Raw genomic sequence first — 21,070 nt, forward strand, 5'->3', positions numbered from 1 at the left:
AAGCCCCCACATTTTACAATGTTAGCGGTCGCATAATTGCCATATAATTATGCGCTGCGCGTGGATTCTCCGGTTCGGGAAATATAATTACGGGCAGAATGAGTCACGTGGAAATTCCTGTGACACACGCGCATAATTAACGGGTCTATAAGTCCGGCCGAGAAGGATTTCACAGTAGATTTACCGAGTTCCGGCATTAAGTCAAACGGCTTCCCGTACATCCAATTGTAAAAGCAAAATGCGAGAATATATCCCTTTCCGCGAATTATACATTTGCGTATGACTGAAATTGCGCTTCCGGAAGGGAGCAAGGAGTCACGAGGAGTCACGCAAATCGACTGTGGAGGTTTGACTAATTTGAGAATTATTATACCAGGAATAAATTCCTGATGAGTTTTCTCTCCAAACGAGTTCTTATCTTATGTTCTGAAGCAAACTGTTCCTAATACTATAACATTGATTGAACGTTAAGCAAGTCTTATTGTTAGCCAAATTACTGTTTTTTTTTTTTTTAAATATGCAGTATTTGTGGAAGTATATTCTGCATTATGTAAGTATTGTTTCAATAACGTTATTAATATTAATATTAATATAATATTAATATTATTAATTTTCCAGTGGGCGCGTGAAAATTTGGAACCTAAAAGGACGCATGGGACGCAATTTACTAGTAATATTAATTATTGTTAATATCAATATATACATATATATATATATATATATATATATATTATTAATTCTCCAGTGAGGGAGTGCTGGGATGTATTTTACACTCTCTGCATGGTTTATATTATATAAATATTAAACCAATTAATATTTTTTGTTTTTTGTTTAATATTATTCATTGTTGTACATATCTTAATTTAAAGCATATTAAGAGGTTAAAACTTTAATTTTAATTTTTTTAAATAATAATCGATTCTGTATATTAAAATGAGTTTAAACCGCTCATGTTTAACGAGCTGTTGTGAGGTGTAAAATACACGCTTACTGGAGAGTTAATTTTAATTAATAATAATATTAATATTAATATTATCTATTACTACTAGTTTTTTTTTACATATAAAGCGATATGCAACGTAGAGAAACATTAAAGACAGATTGAAAACAAAAACAAACTCTTTTTTATATTCTTTCGTGAATTAATTCATTTCTTCACGCGTATAACATTAATAAAATCGTAACTTGCGTTTTGAAAGACTAGGACAGTTCAAATATTACTGAAAATTTGCCGGTGAGTCGTGACGTTGATTGTGTATCTTGTTCGGTCGTTCCGATGGGAGTTCCCGCAATCGTTAGTCGACATCTTCAAGAAATTGCTGTCCCAGTGTACATTTTCACAAGACTGAAATCGTGATATTATTCTTCACGGCTATGAAATGGATGCGTGGTGTTATGTCGAATATATTACTGGCGGTTCTGTGTATCCGCAAATTTTTCGCCGGGTGGTTTACGAAAAATTTTTAGCTCCCTTATGAAATGTTTTATTGCCCGTTTTATTGCTTGTTTTTGTACGTCGCGATAAACTTTCGTGATATTACATGTTACGTATATCGAATTTCTACATCCGGATGACCGAAATATGAAGAAAGGACTATTGATACTTCGCGCACATTGATCCTCAGAGAGTTTCAATTTTTTTCTTTTTTTCTAAAATTCCACAAATTTTAATTTAATTTTTTAATTTTTAAAATATATTTGTTTTTATTTGCTTAGTATTACTTTAATGTATTAAAAAAGGTAGACTTAAGAAGTCTGTTTGCTCTATAATTTTCCATTGAAAAGACACATAACTAATAGATCATAAATGCACTTGACAAAACGATCTATCAAGTATCAATATTAAATCGGCGACTAATTTCAACAGATTTCAAAGAGAGAGGCGCAACTTAATAGCGTAGGTAATTAGTTTATGCACGTGTTATTAACTGTAAGTGCTTTGTTGCCAAACAGATGTAGGAGTTAATCGTATAGATATGAACTTCTGGCAGAGTTACTGAACAAGAAGATATTTCCTGATTCTCATTATACGTTTGCCGTCGTGTATTGCCCTAATGATATAAGCAAGTGTAACACTATATGCTGCTTGTTGATTGATTTTACATAATTTTTTATGATATAAAGCTATTAAGTATTATATTAGATATCATTACTTGTACAAAATTTTAAATGTCACAAATATTTTGGTAAAATTAATTAAGAGAGACCTTTAAATATTATTTATTTTGAATATTACTTTTCTCGCGATTACTGGATACAATTATTGATCTTATTAAAATATTATACATTATAATACAATTTAATTATATTATTAGTTAATTGTGTGTATTATCAATAATAGTGTAGTCTATAATTAATAGGGTCTTAAATGATGCTTTTAAGAGCCTTTATCCATACTCCATAATTTAGCGAGGCACAATCATAACTAAAATTTCGTCAAAGTTCAACTAAGTAATTATTCCAATTACTCAAGTTTCGTGCCATTTTCATTTGCGACAATTTGGATTTCTATAGTAGTTTCTACGGGAGCATCTTAACCTGAATCGCAAATTAGCCATTCTAAAATGTCCGTAGACTTTATAAGCTATTGATTTTATAATAGCTGTAACACGCACTTTAATACTTGCACAAGTTTAACCGTCGTCTTGGAGACTATGCAATATCAGCAAAGTTTGAAGATTATACTTTATACAGATACTTTGGATATAGATAATCATTACCGCTTGGTAGAAGTAGAAGAAATTATACATAACGCGTTCTTTATTCTTCTACGATCAAGCCAAAGGAGAATTTGTGGCTAAACATTAGCAAGGATTAAATAAATAAAATAAAATTCTTATAAAAAAAATTAAAATTATATTATAAAGCATCTTTATAACAAATTTTATTTTACAATTCACGCTTATCTTTTTTACTCTTTAAACAATTTCTGTATCGTGAAAATTTGTATATTCTCATCTTTTATAAAATTATCGATTTTTTAACTATTGTTTATATTGTATTCTTAAAAGGTGATTAATTGCCGCTAATATATTATAGGTTCGCTGAAAAAATCTTTAAAATACTACTTTAAATATATTTTGATTGATGGCAAATATACTTGTCAATTATTATACCAACAATTGTTTATGATCATTTCTATGATCAGAATATGGCCAATAAATAATAATCGTCGACTATTGTATTGTGGCAAACTCTTTAATCATACATGTCAATAGCGTAATAAAATTGTCGAGCATGCTCGTGATAGCTATTGAATTATAGCCCAGTAATTTTGTCAGCAATCGAACTTTATTGAATTTTTTTTCAATTTTTCAACAATTTTTAACTTTCAAAGAAACGCTCACTTACCACATCGATGAGCTGCGAGAGCTTAAGCTTGATGCATACGCGCAGCACGTCCGAGGTGTTCACCACGGGGCGCACGAGTTTGTTGTAGTTGGACAGCAGATCGTCGTAGAGGCGTTTCGCGTCCGGATTCCCGGCAACGGCTCCGTGAACGACCAGCGCCGAGAGGAACCATACGCGCAGCGTTTCCCCGATTATGGGGGGCATCATGGTCCCCTGATTTCTCCACCGTGAACGACACGTCCGGCCCCTTTGTACCCTCTTTCGGCCGCGCGAATCACGTATCTATGTGAGAAGATATGTAAGTCAGCCGCTGTTTTTTTCTCTCGACATTCGCACGACACGAGCACCGCTTGGGAACATCTTAATCACATGCTAATTTTATTCTTTATCGTTAGAATAAATTACAGTGCGATATAATTGACACACAATTCTATCATTGATTTTTACTCTCGGAAATTAATCAGCATTCTTAATAAAATTCTTGAAATTTGTATCTTTCGCAGCTTGTTAATTAATTTTTGGATTAAACTTCTTTACAATTCCAAGTGTATCTTATTACTCAAGAAAATTTTCAAATTTAATTAAAGAGTTGTGAGGAAAAACGGGGCTTCTTATTAAATTTTAAAAAAGAAGTTCACAAAATAACCCTAAATTGTTTAAGCGCCGCAAGAGAATGCATAAATCCTGATATACCATGTTATACTAACACACAAGCGAAACTTCAAGTAACTTAAGCCGCTGTGTAGTTACACCTTGCCAGGTGCATACTATATACTTCGTTACGTGCAATTCCCGATGTACAGTGTACCATAGACTGCCGACTGCGAACGGTACAACTTGGTCCGCGGGCGGATTTATGGGTACAAGTAACGAGTTCAACCCTTTCTCTTCTTCCCTCGCTTTCCCCATCCCCGAGAGTCGTACAAAAAAATTTCGTTGCTTTGAATATGAAAATAATGTCGTTCAGTGTAAAATGTACATTTTTGCCTGAAATTTAATTTTTGAAACTGTTATTCTTTTGATTCTTGCCTTTTGTTCTCTCGCTAAAGCTACAAAATATTCGTGGCCGCGAAAGGTTTACCCGCTTTGCGATGAATATTACAAACTTGCAGAGTAATACGAAATGCGTTGGTAATCTCAATCCCCGACGTAACTATATATACGGCGATACGAGCAGTAAACCGGAAGCACGACGGCGAAACGATCCTGTGATCCCGAACCGCGATGCGTAACGACGTTAAAGTGTTCGGATGGAATCGGGCCGATTAACGGTGAATCGACACTTGGCATAGTGCGGGCGTTGATTTTCGACGCGCATTAGAGCGTTAATTCGACGGTTGCAAATCGCGCGCCGTCATTGATCGAGAATTGATCGCACACTTCGGAAATTGTGAGGCACTTTACGCGGGCATTTCGTCCGTTTCGACCGGAGTATTAACGGAGTCCAAACGAATAGAACGGTCAACCGCGTTATTACGCAACGATTTCATCGCGAATGCCACGATTAAGCGAGTTAACTGACCAATTTTAAACTCGGATGAAACGGATTTAGCCTCTTTTCTTTATTACGTAAACAAGGATTTTATTATGACCGAATTGCAACGATTACAGTAAATTCATGTTCGATGCTCGATGCCTTTTAACGCTTTTAACATTTTATCATCAAGAAAATGATGCGATAAAAAATTATCTAAAGAAAGTTTGATTTGCAACAAATAGAGAGATAATTTTATGTACTGTAAATTTTACGAGTTTAACTACGCAATTTTTCGTAGCATTCTGAGTATACTTTCAAAATAAATAATTAGCTTCTGGACCTTTTCATCCAGAAGGGCCAGAGAAGATCCTTTCGATGTGCAAAGCCGAGAGTTTTTGAATTTCATAAAGGAGAATATTTTGAAAAGTCACTTTGCATATATGCAAAGCTGCGCATTTAAGTTAGACTTATACAATTTACTAATGATTAGACTACAATGTTATAAACGTGTAACGTAAGTAAATAGCTTGTTCAATACGTAATAGTTTTCATTTCATTTTACATTTTACAACAAAATGATATCTTAACATAATTATTTTGTAATTACTACGGATGATGTCCGTGGGAATGTTTGTGATTATAAATTGATTATTATGACAAAACTAGAGAGAGAGAGAGAGAGAGAGAGAGAGAGAGAGAGAGAGAGAGAGAGAGAGAGAGACATCTGGTCTATTTTTTACTCTCCACATCTCTACATACTCTCAAGACTTTTGTATCCTGAGATAAGAAAGAGCACGAGTTTATATGCGCATTTACCTAATACCATTATGCAACAAAGTTACTAAGCGAGATAATAGAACCGCCAATGAAACAATATTTTAAAAGTTTCCGTACTTTCCGCGAAATTTTTTCTATTTACAGAGGAGACAACCGGCGCCGAGATGTCACTTCTATGTAACTAGTATAACAGATGCTTAACCCAAATACAGTTCGCTTAAACTTTCTGGTCGACTTTCAAAGAAAATATTTAAAAATCTAAGTAACCTCAATTTGGATACTTATATATATGATAGATAGCCTCATTCTCTCCCTCTCTCTCTTGTATAGAAAAATTTTTTTTTTAATTTGCAAATAACAGTGGGCTTATTATTAACGCAATATTATTAACGCGGTCATATTTGAGCCAAGCATTAAATTACCTATCATTGCTGCAAATCGGACTTTTTATATGAAACAAGCATGACCGGATTATATCGAATTGTTATTCTGAAATTCTTGCCGCTATTGTTTAAATCGATTATAAGCAGTTCCTTCCCCGTTAGGTGAGCGACTTTGAGACCGTAACTCATGTCCATGTCGACGCAGTCGTTGTGGCCGATACGCGGGTATTAACGACGAGAATTTACGTGAGTACATACGCCCAGCGAGAGAGAGAGAGAAAGAGAGAGAGAGAGAGAGAGAGAGAGAGAGAGAGAGAGAGAGAGAGAGAGAGAGAGAGAGAGAGAGAGACAAGGGAGGATCGATCAACGCTCTGGTCCCGCCTTGTCTGCCACCGCGCGAATGTCTAATTGCTGTTGCACCGCTAACTGGGTCAACGGTATATATATTTCGGATTAGCGAGCTGAGGAGAGCCGACCTCACGATGTTGTCATCAGCTGGGAATTCGCCTTGAGGGGCCCCTATTCGATATTAAAACCGCCATCTCTGACAGCATTGAATCTGAGAACATTGAGAGTCTGTCTTGATCTTTATAGTCATACTTACTTTTTTAGTTTTTCAATTCCTAAATTTTCCGTTTCTAAGTTATATCTTGATTGAAATAATTTTAAAACGTGCCCTCTCTAATATGTGCTATAACTGTATAAAACAAGCAATGAGTTAAAATAATCGGATAATATGTTTAATATATTAGAGATTAAGTATTATTAAGTGACACCTGTCTAAGTTACCATTACATAAGAAAATATTTTATTAACTTAATAAAATATTTTCACGATTATATATATATATAGAATATATATATATATATATATATATATATATAGAATAGAGTTATTGATCGATTCCACAGTGCGTATAATTCGCAGCATTGAGCAATTCGATATCGTACAATCCAAATGGATTTTAAACAGCTCCACGATTCAGCACAGTTTGCTCGCTTTCATTGCATACCTCTCTCGCGTTTCCTCTTTATTTTTCTATGGAGAAAGTGAGAAAGTAAATTACTTTATAGCACTCTTTGTAATCGCTCGAGCGCCTCCGAGTAAGGATCGCTTCTAGTGCGCGAATTCGATGGAAATCGAGACAATGAACTCGGTTGGCACTCGATATCGACTGTAAAATTAACGATCGGAACAGGTAGAGTAGTTTTTCCCGTGCCTATTTGCATTTATAGTGCGAGGCAATCTTCGAGATCGAAATTAAAGTAACATCAAGAGATCGATTGTTTAGTGCTTTTACGCATATTATAATTTGTCCCATTAAAATTTCCAGCTAAAGCACATTATATTTTGTTTAATATCAAATAATTATGATACGACGTCGTCGGTCGCGGCGATATACCATGTATATTTCGCACGCGCGCGATATGTTGCGGATTAAAAAGTTATCGTGTGAAAATGGCACGTTGTTTTCAATGACGTCTATCTCCGAAACTATTTCAGCTTCGACAGGGAGGGTAAAGCGCGGTCCGTGGGAAATAAAATTGAAAACATTTGATCGGTTATATCGAGCCAACGATCGCAAAACCACGTGAAGTTTCTATTCTTGACAATCCATTAGCTCCCCGGGACTGAAAAGGATTCCACGGCATCGCACACCGTAGCATTCGATTCGGACGCATAATTGAAAAGACCCAGAATGTACTTTGCTGACGATGAAAGTTTAAGCGAAAATCTGTCGATCGGGTCAAAATCCGTCAAAGCTCATGGGACTTTTTACAATCTACTACTTCAATTATTACACATGCAATACGTTTTTTGAAGTATCCGCGCGCAAATGTTTTATTTTTTGGAAAAAATCTGTCGCAAAAAGATTACATTGATGCAAATTTTTAAATCTCATAATTACATGTAGTTGAAGAATTAATTATTACTCTTCCTTTTTTCTTTTTTTTATAAAAAATGATTGTTCAGAAAATTATTATTTTACGGGTATTATCAAGTAATATTATAACGAATAAAGATATGAAATAGTAAAAAAAAACACGCGTAGGATAAATGATGGATTAAATTGTATATCTTTGATACGAGATAATATTATAGAATACAATCGGAAGGATTTCAGGGGGATATATTGAAGTTCTTGGTGAATGATATTCAGGATTAGAGCGTTTATTAAACTTCGATAAAAATCGTGGCGCAATTCCAATTCGAATACCGAAAGTTCCGCATGCGGACACAATGGAGAGGATTCCTCACGGCGGAGGATATTGAATCCGTCGTGCAGAAGGTGGAGCGGGTGGGGGGGAGAGAAGGTGAAGCGAGAAATAATAAAAAGAACGCCACGCGACATCGCGTGTCCGAGAGCAGCGAAATGTTTTGATAATCGTCGAATCTCAATGAAATAACTTCACGACGGTTTCAACGCCGCCGCTACCGCGGATATCGCGCGAATCGCGAATTCCTCGCATCTTTCCGCTACTGCGCTCCGCCGCTCATGCTTTCTGCGATTAAAGTTTATGAGAATTTAGATTAGCGTAGCAGCTGTCGAGAGAGCGCGAACCAGCCCCGCAACTTCGCTCTAATTACTCGCGATTATATCTTACGCATGTTTGAATCCGCGCGATAAAACTCGGAGAATTATTCATGCAAATACGGAAATTATCCCTATTAATTTTCTTATTCCTTTTTTTTCTCAATTAAGATTTACTACATAACGTAAATTTTATTTTTTTCTTGAAAAATATTAATCATACAGTTCGCCCACATTCTGCGACTTTATGTTAATATTACTTTAAATTTTTGCTGAAAATTAGTGTTAATTCGAAATCAACATCCCAAAAAATATATTTTGCAATTACAGCTATAAACAATTATGCATTTATATGCTGCCTGTGGAAAATAAAATTTATTTACAAAATACATTATACAACTTTTGCAGAAAATTATGTTACAAGAATCAAAATATGCAAAACTATTTGAAAACTTTTATTTTTTACTATTATAGTTTACATAAATTTACATGTATTTGATATTTTGTAAATAATTAGTTACGAGAACTGATATTAACATATCGCCTAAATTTTACTGTAAAATCCTCTTCATCGATATATTTGCACGCATGCAATTTGCAATCCCCGAAGATTTCTATTTTGAATAATTTTCATAATTTTCGCGTACTCTAATAGAACAACATAATTTGCATTCAAAATCTCTCAAATTTGTGTTCCGTCTATTTTCCACTGCTTGCGCGTGGTAAACGCAGAGGATTTTGCGACACCCCCTTCCTCTAAGAAATATGCATCACGCCTACCGGGAACTACGTAGCGTCGGGGCGCCCGGCAAACCCGATGATTTCGGTCGGAGGCGGGGAATCTCGGGTGCCGTCGTTCCCAAGCGGTGCCCGCCGTGGGCGACGACAACGATGACGAAGGGGATGAACGGGGGGGGGTGGTGACACTGACCTAACTTCGCGCGCACTCCAATAAGCCACGCCGGTCTCTCGCAGCAGCTCTCGGGACCGCTGCACACTCGCACGCACTGCACCCACGACTGAAGGTAGTCGTCGTCGCGAGCCCGTGGTCGAGGGGGTGCGCCGAGATCTCGATCGCTTGGAGGCGCCACCGGGTGCGCACCACCGGGCGCAGTGTGAGCCCGCGGGAGAGACGGGCGTCTGGGAGGGTGATCCCCGCCGACGCCAACGGTGGGGTGGATTCGCGATGGAGGAATCTGGACCGAACTTGCGCGTACGTTTATGCACGAGGAGACGAGCGCGACACAGTAACCGCGAAGACATCAGCTGGAAAAAGCGCTCCGCCTAATATACGCGAAGAGAGTGAGAAAGGGGTTTCTCTCCGTCGAAAGGGTTGAATAGACTTCGATCATCTCGCGAGATGACGAGAAATCGATCGCCGCGATGCATGGTTTTTCTTTACGTCGGGAAAGTCTGTTTTTAGGAGACGTCGTACAAAATGGAACAGTGATCGTTGTTCTGAAAATTTGCATTGACGATGAAGATCGTAAAATAAGATTTATACAACATATAATACAAGAAATCGTTATGTGCATGAAATATGTGAAAACTAAGAAAAAGGTTCAAGTTTCATCCGTCTGAAGGGATATAAAAATGACTCGGCTGCTTTCATTTCAAAAAGGAAAATTAATAAAAACTCTCTGCATTGTTTTCTCCCGGATTATACGTTTTTAATTTTTCATCCACAAAACAAATGGATTTGAGTTTTGTTGTTCCCATTTGACAGAAGCAAGTCTTCGCGAGGAGTAATGTTTTATTTGGGTCGCACAATTCAGCGTTCGTATCGTCAACAAGATCAAGCAATTGCACTTGTAACATTAATTGCTTGATTCTTCGAGATTACGGTAAAACCTTTCTGAATGATAAGTCCCGCCATAAACACAATGCGAAGCGATTAATCGTGTTATTGCTGCTTGGATTATCTCGCTGAAAAATCGGCTAGTTTACAGCAATGTCATCTGGCAAATACCTGAAACAAAAATAATGTTTTTACATATGGAGACTAAATTTTCGTAATCTATCTCTATAGTGAGATAGCACTTTCTTTCATCATATCTGTATTATTCGTGATCTATGATGCGGCGGATATTTCACACAAATAGTAAAAACGTCTTTCGGACGTTACATAATAGTTGCCTTTGATGAACGAAAAACCTTTGGCTAGTGAAAATGACATGAAATAAAATTATAATCGGTAAAAATGCAATATAATTCTTAGATATCTCATACGTAGAAAATATCTCCGCAAAATTTACTAGTACAAGAATTCAGTTTTCAAACTGTATGGTAAAACTGAATATAATTGATGTATTATATTATTTTAACCAACGCTTAAATTTGCTGTACTATTATTACAAAATGTACACATACCTTCCCTTAAATAAGCGGCCGGTATATAATGATATTGGAGAGATACGCGGCTGGGAAATACGGATAGCGCGCAGGCCAGCCTCGCGTAAATTTAATTTAGCGTCGCTCATGAACCTAGTTCGCCATTTTATGGCATAGACTAAGCTAACTCCATGAAAAGCACCGGGAGCAGGGCAACGGGTGTTCCTTAGCTGGAACAATGGATCGGTGTGGCATTGTATGGCGGCGCATTAACCGGCATACCGCGACGATCCCTTTAAACCTCCGGTACGAAACATCCGGCTTCCGGCAACGTGCCGACATATTGATGAATTAAAATTGCAATAGCAGAGAGGCAGAGGGAGAAAGGGTGGGAGAGAGAAGGGGGAAGAGACTTGCTTGGTCTTTACAAGTCAAAGACGAGCCGGACTGAGTAAAACAGGCGTATAGCAGAGTGAGTCGTCTCGATTCGGAGTAGCTCATTTATCACCGGACTTTGAACGCCAATCTCCCTCTCGGCAAATAGGAAAAAAAGCAAGGAAGGGAGATGGCGGAGAGCGGAGGATAAAAGGGACTGAGAAAGTTCGGCGGGTTGTTTGTCAAGAATTAAAACTTCCTTCTTAATTCATCCGACGGATCGTTATGGGCACTTCAAACGTGCCCCAGAAATTACCGGGATCAATCTGTACTTCGTTCGTGATGTAGATTGAGATTTATTTCTTAGTTCTCCTGTTTACTTTTATCTTTTATATCTTGAGGAGTTTTTTTTTATAGGCGTTTTCCAAAAGAACGTACATATAACTTCCGTTTGAAGTACACAGCAAATTAGAATAGTTCTCTTCAAAGGAGAAACAATGAGAGAGAGAGAGAGAGAGAGAGAGAGAGAGAGAGAGAGAGAGACGTATGCTAATTAAGAAGTGAATTCCGTAACGTCGTGTTCTGAAATTTAATTGTCATTGTATTATGCGAATTGTCGAAGTAACATGCTGCTTTATCTCAAAAGATGCCTTTCGCATCTATTCACGAGATGTAAGGTTAATTCCGTCGCGGAAAACGCCAACCGACAAAAAGCAGTATCCCTGGTCAACTCCTCTTTTTACCAGGACGACGTATTTTTCTCTTGCCCATTGTGCCGCGTTACACATCGTGTGTCGAGCGATCGGATAAACGCGAGGAGATGGAGGTAGGTTGACGTGGGAGCTCCATATTGAAGGGGACTTGGCAAGATTCCAATAATCTCCTTGGATCGCCACTATCGGCGTTATCTACTTTACGCCTCACGATTTCGGTCTCAAACGGGTTGCCCGACCGATTTACCGTTGTCCAATGTGTACATGTCAGATGTGTGTGTGCGTGTGTGTATCTGCATGTGTGATGCCGAGCCGAGCACGCCGAGGTGAAAAATGTCAGCCGGCGTTACCGGAATTAGAATCCGGGGAAATACAAGCCGGAAAAATACGCGATTGTGCCATCAATCTTGCGCTCGTGTCTACTTATGATACGAACACTCGCGGGCATCTTTCTCTCTTGCTCCTTGTTTGTGTGCAAACGCGATGCAAAATAGAAATAAATCTGTCGGCAAAAGGACCGACTACACTTCTGTAGTTGTACGTCCGAATTAAATAAAATGTATAGCGACTGTCATTCGCGATTGGAAAGAGAAACACGTCTGAGATATTTTATAATTGTTTTCTTACTTTTTGTAGCGCAAAACTGCGCAGTATGAAAAGAAAACTAGATTAAGAATCAAACAATAAATCAAATAAAACCTTCTTTCAGTCGACGTGAATGGTTCTAATTATTAAAATTGAAGATATCATGAGTTGAAAATCTTGTACGATATATTATTAATTTTCTACAGAGACAATGTCCAGTTACAGTTAAAATCTCATTCATAATACAAGAGCTACACCGTGAGTATACGTGCTTTGAAGTACGCGCAAGACGGAGTAAATTGAATATTTTTCAAGAAATACTCTCGCTGACCTGGTAAAAGTTAGATATTCAAGGCGACGGAATTTTAAGCTAGCTCATTCCCGACGCAGAAACCTGATTGGAGTCAAAGTGTTCTCGATGAAAATTACCTTCGCATTACCGTCGAGATTTTGCTTCGTATATCTAGTCAAAGCACTCAGCGGATACGCTCGCGAGCACAGAAGTTACTATTAATTTCAAGTCCGACGCAGTTCGCGATGTTTCAGCGGCAGGAGTTTACTCAGTTTAAATCGAGTTATCGCTATAGAATTTCCAAACTGTGATCCGGCTCTCGCCAAAGCCACAGAGACGGCTATCCCTTTTATTACCCACGAGTTCGGACATCATGATGTATATACCGTCGACTCTTATAGAAGAAACAAATTTGTTAATTATTATACTTTATAGATAAAAGTTGATTAATGGATTGGTAATTTTTAGATAAAAACTTATCTGTCGATTGTGTCAGTAAATATAAATTACTGTACGGGTCAATGAGACTTCAGTATACGCAAATTGAATAAGTGTGTTTTCCGCAATATCTATTTTCACTAATTATGATATTATAAATGGTTATCGTTGGAGATTTCACAGTTAAGCCTTGTTGTTGTTGTACTCACTGTGCAATATATATGAAGATTCGGTTTTGTTTCGTTTACCGAAGTAGAACCTTCCCCGAAAGTTTCGCGTTTTGTTTGATAGCTCTTTCGGGGGCAAATTTGTCAGAATCAACAAAGCGGGCCTCGCAAAACGCGCGAGTTGCTTCCGCGGGGGAAAGTGCGCTGCATTCGATGTTGATTCAGGTGTCTGCCTTCAAACTTCGGCAAAGAAGAAAATATCTCCGTCAATATATGCCTCTATAAATAATATTTTATAGTTTAGCGCAAACATATTTCTTCGCCAGTGTCGGTCAGTGGTAATCCAATACTTTTTTTAATCTTTCGATCTTTGCGCGGCGAAAATTCTAATTAATCCCCCTCGAAATTGCGTTCTCCTGAAATAAATGATGGTTTTATTTCAGATAAAGATGATCGAATGGTCATCGATTTAATTGAATTCATTTTGCATCTGGCACGGGATTAGGAGGATATTTGATTGAACGATCAATTAAAATTCAGTGAATTCAGAAACCTGTCTGTTCTTGTTAAAGAAATACAGTTCTGTCTCGATGAAACAGTAATATCTAATTAAAACATAATGTGCTTAATAGAAAACTCATTGGTTACGTATCATTCCATTTGCATAGTTCCATTTCCTTCTATGCATTATTATGTGACACATATGTATAATTATATATATATCACTAGAAATTATTTAAATCTAATTAATATTAGATGTTGCAAGTGTCACTCACAATCAGTTCTGATGTAAAATTTAATTTGGAAAGAAAGGAGATCAAAATAAGACAATAAAATATATTTAAAAACGATACTCACATAGCGTAAGTATATATATGTATATTACGCAATATATTAATTTTTTAAAAAGATTTGCATAATTGCATTGATTGCATAATGTTTAACTGATTGGTACCGTGATGTCGGCGTCCCTGATTGTCCACTTTGCTGATATTATCGAACTAGAGCTCTTCACATATCTCTATAAGCACATAGCTCGTGTACACGGCGAAGAACGACCAACGGAGGCAGGATTCCGTAGTGATTCGGCAATCCTGGAGAACTGCAGGTCTGCTTGCATTCAAATGCCAAGCGAGAGCAACTCGACAAATTGCGCCAGTAAGCTTGGACGTCTGCAAGGACCCCACTGCAAATTTCAACAATTCGACGACGGTGCCAACTTGTCATCGAGGTAACTCCCTTGCGCACTTTCCGCCGGGATTTCAAGTGTGATTGATTTGATTGTTACTAATCTGTGATTCTTGAAAGAGGCGCTGACACTCTTTTTTTATAGACATCTGCAATTGTATTATAATAAGTTATGACAATGTTCTTATGTGCTGTATTTTTTATATAGACTTTTTTAAGTTTTTTAAGCTTCTTAGATCTTTTTAAGCTTTGCTTTTAGATTTATGCTTAATTTATTATTTTTAATATTTAATATTTAAATACGTATACTTTATTTTCTTGTAATTTAACAAAATACAATTATAAGTAAAATAACTATTAGGCGATAATAATCGCACTAAGTAGGTTGCGTAATAAGAGACTTGATTACAATGATAATAGTGCTAATAAATAACTTCTAATTAATGTAACCAAATTAATTTGTTATTAGAGAAATTAATCAATTGTGAACTATATATTTAACACATAAAAGCTGCTACATTATTATTTGTGGTTTATCGATGCAAATGCATTTAACCTAATAGCACTCAGCCGAATTATTCTGAATTCTATTAAATATCGTACCACCGTTGATGTATGAAAGTTTAAATCAACTAGCAAGATTAGCTGGTAGATTAGAGGCACCATTTCTAGAAATTTGTACGGTTTGTGTATATGGCTCTCATTGAGATTTATGAATTATAAATGTTCTTTTTTTACCACTAAAACATCTCCGTATAATTCGTTAGCTCATCACACAAAAGTTATTTATCTTCTTTCTCAACAGCATTTATATATGGATATACTTCTTTTAAAATAGAAAATTATATATATTTAACAAAGTGTTTTGAACGTTTAGGATCAAATTTGTAAAATTATTTTTTTGTTATCTAAACTGTTTTATAAAAAACATATGATCTAATTATAATTTATTTGTTAAAAGTGATGCCGAGCCTTAGCCGCGTATCAAAAATTATAGTTTTTTAAGTTTCATGCTATAAACTATATATTTTTTATTAATTTTAGCTTTTAGAAAAGCATATATCTTTCTCTTTTAATAATATATCTATTTTTTTATAACAAAAAAATCTAAATCGACGCCTAAAGTTAAAGCATCTTTTATCTGTGCTCAATAAATGCATTTATGATTTATGTCATTACGTTACGCGATCTTATTGAAGGCGGATAAAGTAGAGAACTCCGCGATGTAGAGAACTACGCTTCTATTTCAACAAGTTACACTTACCAGAAGAAGCATAGTTGACTGTTATCAGCTACTGTACAATTATACCGGCGCGATAACATTACAGAGTTTTACGATAAATTTTTATCCGATTTATAAGACTGATAATCATCCATCCACCTATAATATTCATCCATCCATAATAAATTTATGAGATCGATAATTATTTATCACAATAAATTTATGAGATAAATAATAATCATTCACTATGATAAATTTATGAGAATTTTTTATCAATAGTACAAGGGGAAATTTAATTTGCAATACCATGAATTACATACAAAATCCAAGATCTAACATTGCTGTAAGATTCCTATTTTTATTCAAAACACGAGTTTTGGTACAGCGAGAAATTACGTGAACTGGGAGTATGTAGATAGCTCCGTTAACCATTTGCAGTGAAATCAAAGTGACTCACCAGAATCATGACAGTTTCGGGTTAGGTTATTTCTGTGATCGCACTAGATTATTATTTCAAAGCATACATAGATATATACGATCTAAGCACATATATATGCTGAATAGTATATTAAATAGGAATATTAAACATTTCTAATTTTAATTTTCCATTAAAGTCAATAAAATTAAAGATTTGTTAATAATAAATTTATATTTTATTTTTAGTCAAATAACTTTTCTAAACTTGACATACAAATGGAAGTAGAAAAAATATGGTTTGCAATACAGTACAATAAATATTAATCACGATATTAATATTATGCATTGTCTTGTGACAAACAAAATACAATGACCTTTCGCTATAATTTTATTAAAGCAGCGTATGGTTATAAAAATAAAATCACCACATCAAAATAACGTAAATTCTTTTATCGATAGCAATAAATTTTTATTTTTTGGCAATCATGTACAAATCATTTCGTGGAATGTATAATAATGCGCGTAATAAATTATCTACATTTGTGCATCATTTCTCTCGACGAGGTCATTGCAGCCTCATTAATTTACTGTGCTGGACATTATCGTGATCGATAAATTAGCAGAGTGACTATACTCTTGATAATAATCGGTAGCACAGTTATTTTGTGGTTGACATGTGCTGTCAGATAAATATATTCTCATGTGTATGTATATATAGTCATGTGTATGTTCATGACGGACACTTCGATAGCTTTATAAATTCCTGTTGTCTTCAAAATTCACAATAAATTAAACGTAAGCAAAAACCATATAATCGTATTAATTTGTTGTCAGAATATAACATGTTTTTATGAGTGAAACAATTATAACTTCGTGTAAATTTTTCTTATAAATATAGCTTATCATATAGCTCATTCACACCTAATTTTTATACGTTAAATAAAAAATACATTTAATAGTGATTTAGAATCAGATATAATCAATATTGATTTAATATTTAAATAAAGATATCGTGTGGATTACGATTATTAAATGCGATTTTAAAAATTATTAATATATTCCGTTTTTCCGTTTTAATGTATCTGACTAGCTATTTTAATGTCTCTCTTACAATTCTTATATTATTATATGCAGAAAAGCGTTGATAATTCTACGATAAGGTTTATATCAGGGAACGCAAATAATCCGTCGCAAAAATCCACGGAGCGATACCTCTACCACCGATATCTCTAGTGACCAATATGTAAACTTTCACACCGTCATCCCAAACATACTATTCGCGAGTATAGGTGATATCGACGACGCGATTTTATGATGGTATTAAAAATATTATTGACTGTTGATATAAATCACGATTCGTATTTCACAAGTAAACTGCTCTAACGCACTGTCGATTAGACGCTTCATATGGGGAGCTAGAGTTTAATCTATCTATACTTAAGTCTATAAAACATAAAAATACTAATAATTTCATCATTATAGCAATAATTAACAATTAATGTAATAACGTAATAAAAATTATAAATTTTACGATTAGTTGTACAATGCATTTGACAGCAATCGTAACATTTATTCCATAATTTTGTTTCTATAACTTCCAGTAATTATTTAACAATCACGTATCGAAAATGGGTCAACTTATTTCTTAGACGAGAATCTCTTATCTTTCTTTAACATATCAAAATTAAAATATAAACATTATTATATATGTCATAACAATATTGGACACACAGCATGAAACAACGCGCTATATATCGCAAACCGTTTACAATCGCTGGCGAATGTACTTAACGATTAGTCCGCACTTGTGATAACGTTTACATTTATGCAAAGATACAAAATGTTTCCACTTTCTTCTTTCTTCTCTGTATTTATATAACTTTTTGCTGATTACAGAGAAAGAAATCTCTTCTTTGATTAGGTTTTAAAAGTTTTTATTAATTATCACCTTATTACCGCTTTTGCATCCTTTTACGATAGATTATAACTTTCGTAATGCATCCTGCGATTTTCTTTTGATCTCTCAATTCGTAGGTTCCGATTTGCAACACGTCATTAATTTATAATTGACCGCATCCATCGCTTGGTTTAGCTGTTCCTTGAGTTCCCGTGCCTTCACGTACACTTCCTCCCTCATCAGATTGTAGCACATGGCTATCAGGCCCATGCCTAGCAGCAAATACACGAAGTTGATGATGAGCTTTGTCTGGCTGTCCTGCGTACTTTGGCTCCAGCCTGGAACTAAGTCGCCCATGCCGATTTTGCAGAGCGAAGTGACGCAGAAGTAGGTACTGTCCAGGTAGTCCCACTGTTCCCATTCGGCGAACATGATCGAGCCGGCCAATATGTAGCCGAATATCACCCAGAGACAAGCGGTCGAGGGCACGATGATCCTCTGTCCAGGTTTCCGTTGACCGGTGCACTCGTACAATCGCGTGTACAGCCACTTAAAAGTCTGCGCGAGCACCTTACCCATGTTCAAGAAATAGAGCACGTACAGCGGAATGCCCAGCACGGCGTAGATCACAGTGGCACCTTTACCCACCTGGGTCTTCGGCACCAGGCTGCCGTAACCGATCATAGTGAACACCGAGAGGCAGAACATCAACGCCGCGGGGAACGACCATTGATCGACGGGCGTTAGGCCGTTGCACTTGTCCTTCTGTCGTTTGGTAATATTTTCCTGATAACGTTGCAGAATACTATTCGACACCATGTAGAAGGTGGTCCGGTTGAATATATTCACCGACTGATTGCTGGCGGTGCTGAACCACAGCTCGTCGGCGTATTCCTGACGGATGTATTCCCGCACGCACACCGACGCCGTCGGATCGACCTGGCCTTCGATGCTTATGAAGCCGAAGGCACCCACAATGGCATAGCCCACCACCAGGCCGCCCACGCCGACCTGGGTGCACATGAACTCCACCAGCTTTCGGCAGCAGTCCTTGATGCGCTCCCGAGGATCGATCCCGGTCGACGTCGAGGACGAGTCTCGGCTCCTCAGAGAGGATCTCATTGGGATGCCGCGCGGCATGTTTCGATTCGTGAACTACTACGAGTTTCCGATCCGGCACGAAGAGACTCACATGGAACACCACCTTGGCTGATACTCGACGACTCTCCCCGTGCCGCTTTTCTATTTCTGGTCGGAACGCCCCGTCGCTCGCTTCTCGTTTCTTCCTTCGAGATTCCGCTGTCTATCGGTCTTCGTTTCTCCACTTTTGTCGAATCGTACTATACGGCACTCTGCCACACTGTTTCATTCTCGTGGATTACTTCCACGAGATTAGAATCGCTACAGTGGTCTTATATACGTACGTTGTTTTAATACGATTTTGCGAACGATAATCCGCAAAGTCAAAGTGCACTGTTGTTTGCATTGTTTTAAAATTTTGATAAATTATCCAAGCTTCAAGAAACCATGTTATTGTTGAATAAATGATTTGATGCTATGTATAAAAGTTTTAAAACGACTTATCAATTCACTACTTTAAATCAGGTATAATGTGAATTACGAGTTAATCGTTGTGGGTCTATTCACATAGAATTTTAAGATGCGCAATTTAAGAAATTTATCTTAGAAATTCTACGAATGTCAAAAGTTTAAAATTTTGATAAGAGATACGATACTGTGATATTTTTAGATAACACAACATTAACGTATATGTACCGATATTTAGCAAAAGAATAGCTCCGTTATGCAGTCACTAACTACATGCAACTAACTCCATCGAGTTTACTATTTTTACCAGCATATCTACATAAACGGTGTCCGGTAAATTCGAAGGAACGAGTGTATATGGAACTTGAAATAGTTACACGCGGTAGTGGCTGTTGCTAAATAGTATGCTGCAACACGAGACAAATAAACAGCTTTCTTTAATTGTAGACAGAGACATTCCGATTATACAAAATATACCGATTATAAAGAATTTGTTTAGCCTTATTGTAACATGCCTTACCGCATCAATTTTGAAACACACTGGAAAGAATGGTTGTGAAATAATATCAAGTGTGATAGGAACTTTAGCGGCGCAGTGTGTCATGGTTATCAGCATTCCAAACAGCATCACGAGTATATCGGAACTTGAGGGGGAGATATAGAGAGAATCGTGTGACATAATAAGCCGCATCAACGTGAAAGGGGAAGAGTTCCCCTTTGTTGAATTATTTACCCTTTGCAAAATTATACGCAAAATTACATACATGCATAAATTTAATATTGCTGCCCGCGAATATATGCTCGCTTAGGCTTTAATGAATGCGTCCTCATATCAACTTAGATAACTGCTTGCGTAGACTGTAATGGATGCATCTTCATATGAACTTAGATAATCTTACCAGGAATTAAACATATTTGTCAATGTAACCGCTTTTAGAGGCCCACGCGTTTGTATTATGAAGATAAGCGAGGCATTTAGTAAAGAAATGCTACATGGTTTGACATTCGACATACCAGCGCAATAATAAACTTTCTGTAATAAACTTGACATGATAAGACAGAATAAGTTAAACCAATAGTATATTACTTAATGTAACATACTTTTTCTGACTTATTTTGCTCTGTAATTACTTAATGCAATTGCTTAATGTAATGAGTTAATTATATAAAGTAATAAGTTTATTACTTAATGTAATTACTTAAAAGTTAAACTAATTAGTGTATTTATAAAGTAAAAGGAACTTTAATAGTATTTTATTATTTATTATAATTTTAAACGGAAAAATTATTGTAAGACTTAAAATACTGACAAGTTTACTTTATTACAATCTGCGTAATCAGCTTCATGCTTTGGAGGCATATATTCCGGCATCTTA

At 36.3% G+C, this 21,070-nt stretch overlaps 2 protein-coding genes across 3 annotated transcripts in view; both read right to left on the reverse strand.

Moving 5' to 3' along the window:
* Positions 1-10,030, reverse strand: part of Nachralpha4 (nicotinic acetylcholine receptor alpha4) — a 168,119-nt gene extending 158,089 nt beyond the window's left edge. Inside the window, exons 1-2 of one of the 2 annotated variants that reach the window (XM_077406027.1) lie at positions 9,453-10,030; positions 3,352-3,633 (exon numbers count right to left, since the gene is read on the reverse strand). In XM_077406027.1, coding sequence (XP_077262153.1) covers positions 3,352-3,558 — 207 coding nt within the window. In that variant the 5' untranslated portion in view covers positions 3,559-3,633; positions 9,453-10,030. Of the gene's footprint in view, positions 1-3,351; positions 3,634-9,301 lie in introns of both variants that reach the window. The other variant, XM_077406028.1, reaches the window with a different exon arrangement.
* Positions 10,031-16,710: 6,680 nt separating this feature from the next.
* LOC143897381 (TWiK family of potassium channels protein 18) lies at positions 16,711-19,699 on the reverse strand. The gene has a single exon (XM_077406001.1). The coding sequence runs from the start codon at positions 19,284-19,286 to the stop codon at positions 18,273-18,275; it is 1,014 nt and encodes a 337-aa protein (XP_077262127.1). The 5' UTR covers positions 19,287-19,699; the 3' UTR covers positions 16,711-18,272.
* Between the last annotated feature and the right edge of the window lie 1,371 nt (positions 19,700-21,070).

The sequence above is a fragment of the Temnothorax americanus genome, unplaced genomic scaffold, assembly GCF_048541705.1.
Source record: "Temnothorax americanus isolate GAGA-0224 unplaced genomic scaffold, ASM4854170v1 Scaffold20, whole genome shotgun sequence".
Classification (NCBI taxonomy): domain Eukaryota; kingdom Metazoa; phylum Arthropoda; class Insecta; order Hymenoptera; family Formicidae; genus Temnothorax; species Temnothorax americanus.

Bases quoted from the DNA above. Each gene is read 5' to 3' on its own strand.
- LOC143897381 (XM_077406001.1), bottom strand. From the start codon at position 19,286: ATGCCGCGCGGCATCCCAATGAGATCCTCTCTGAGGAGCCGAGACTCG.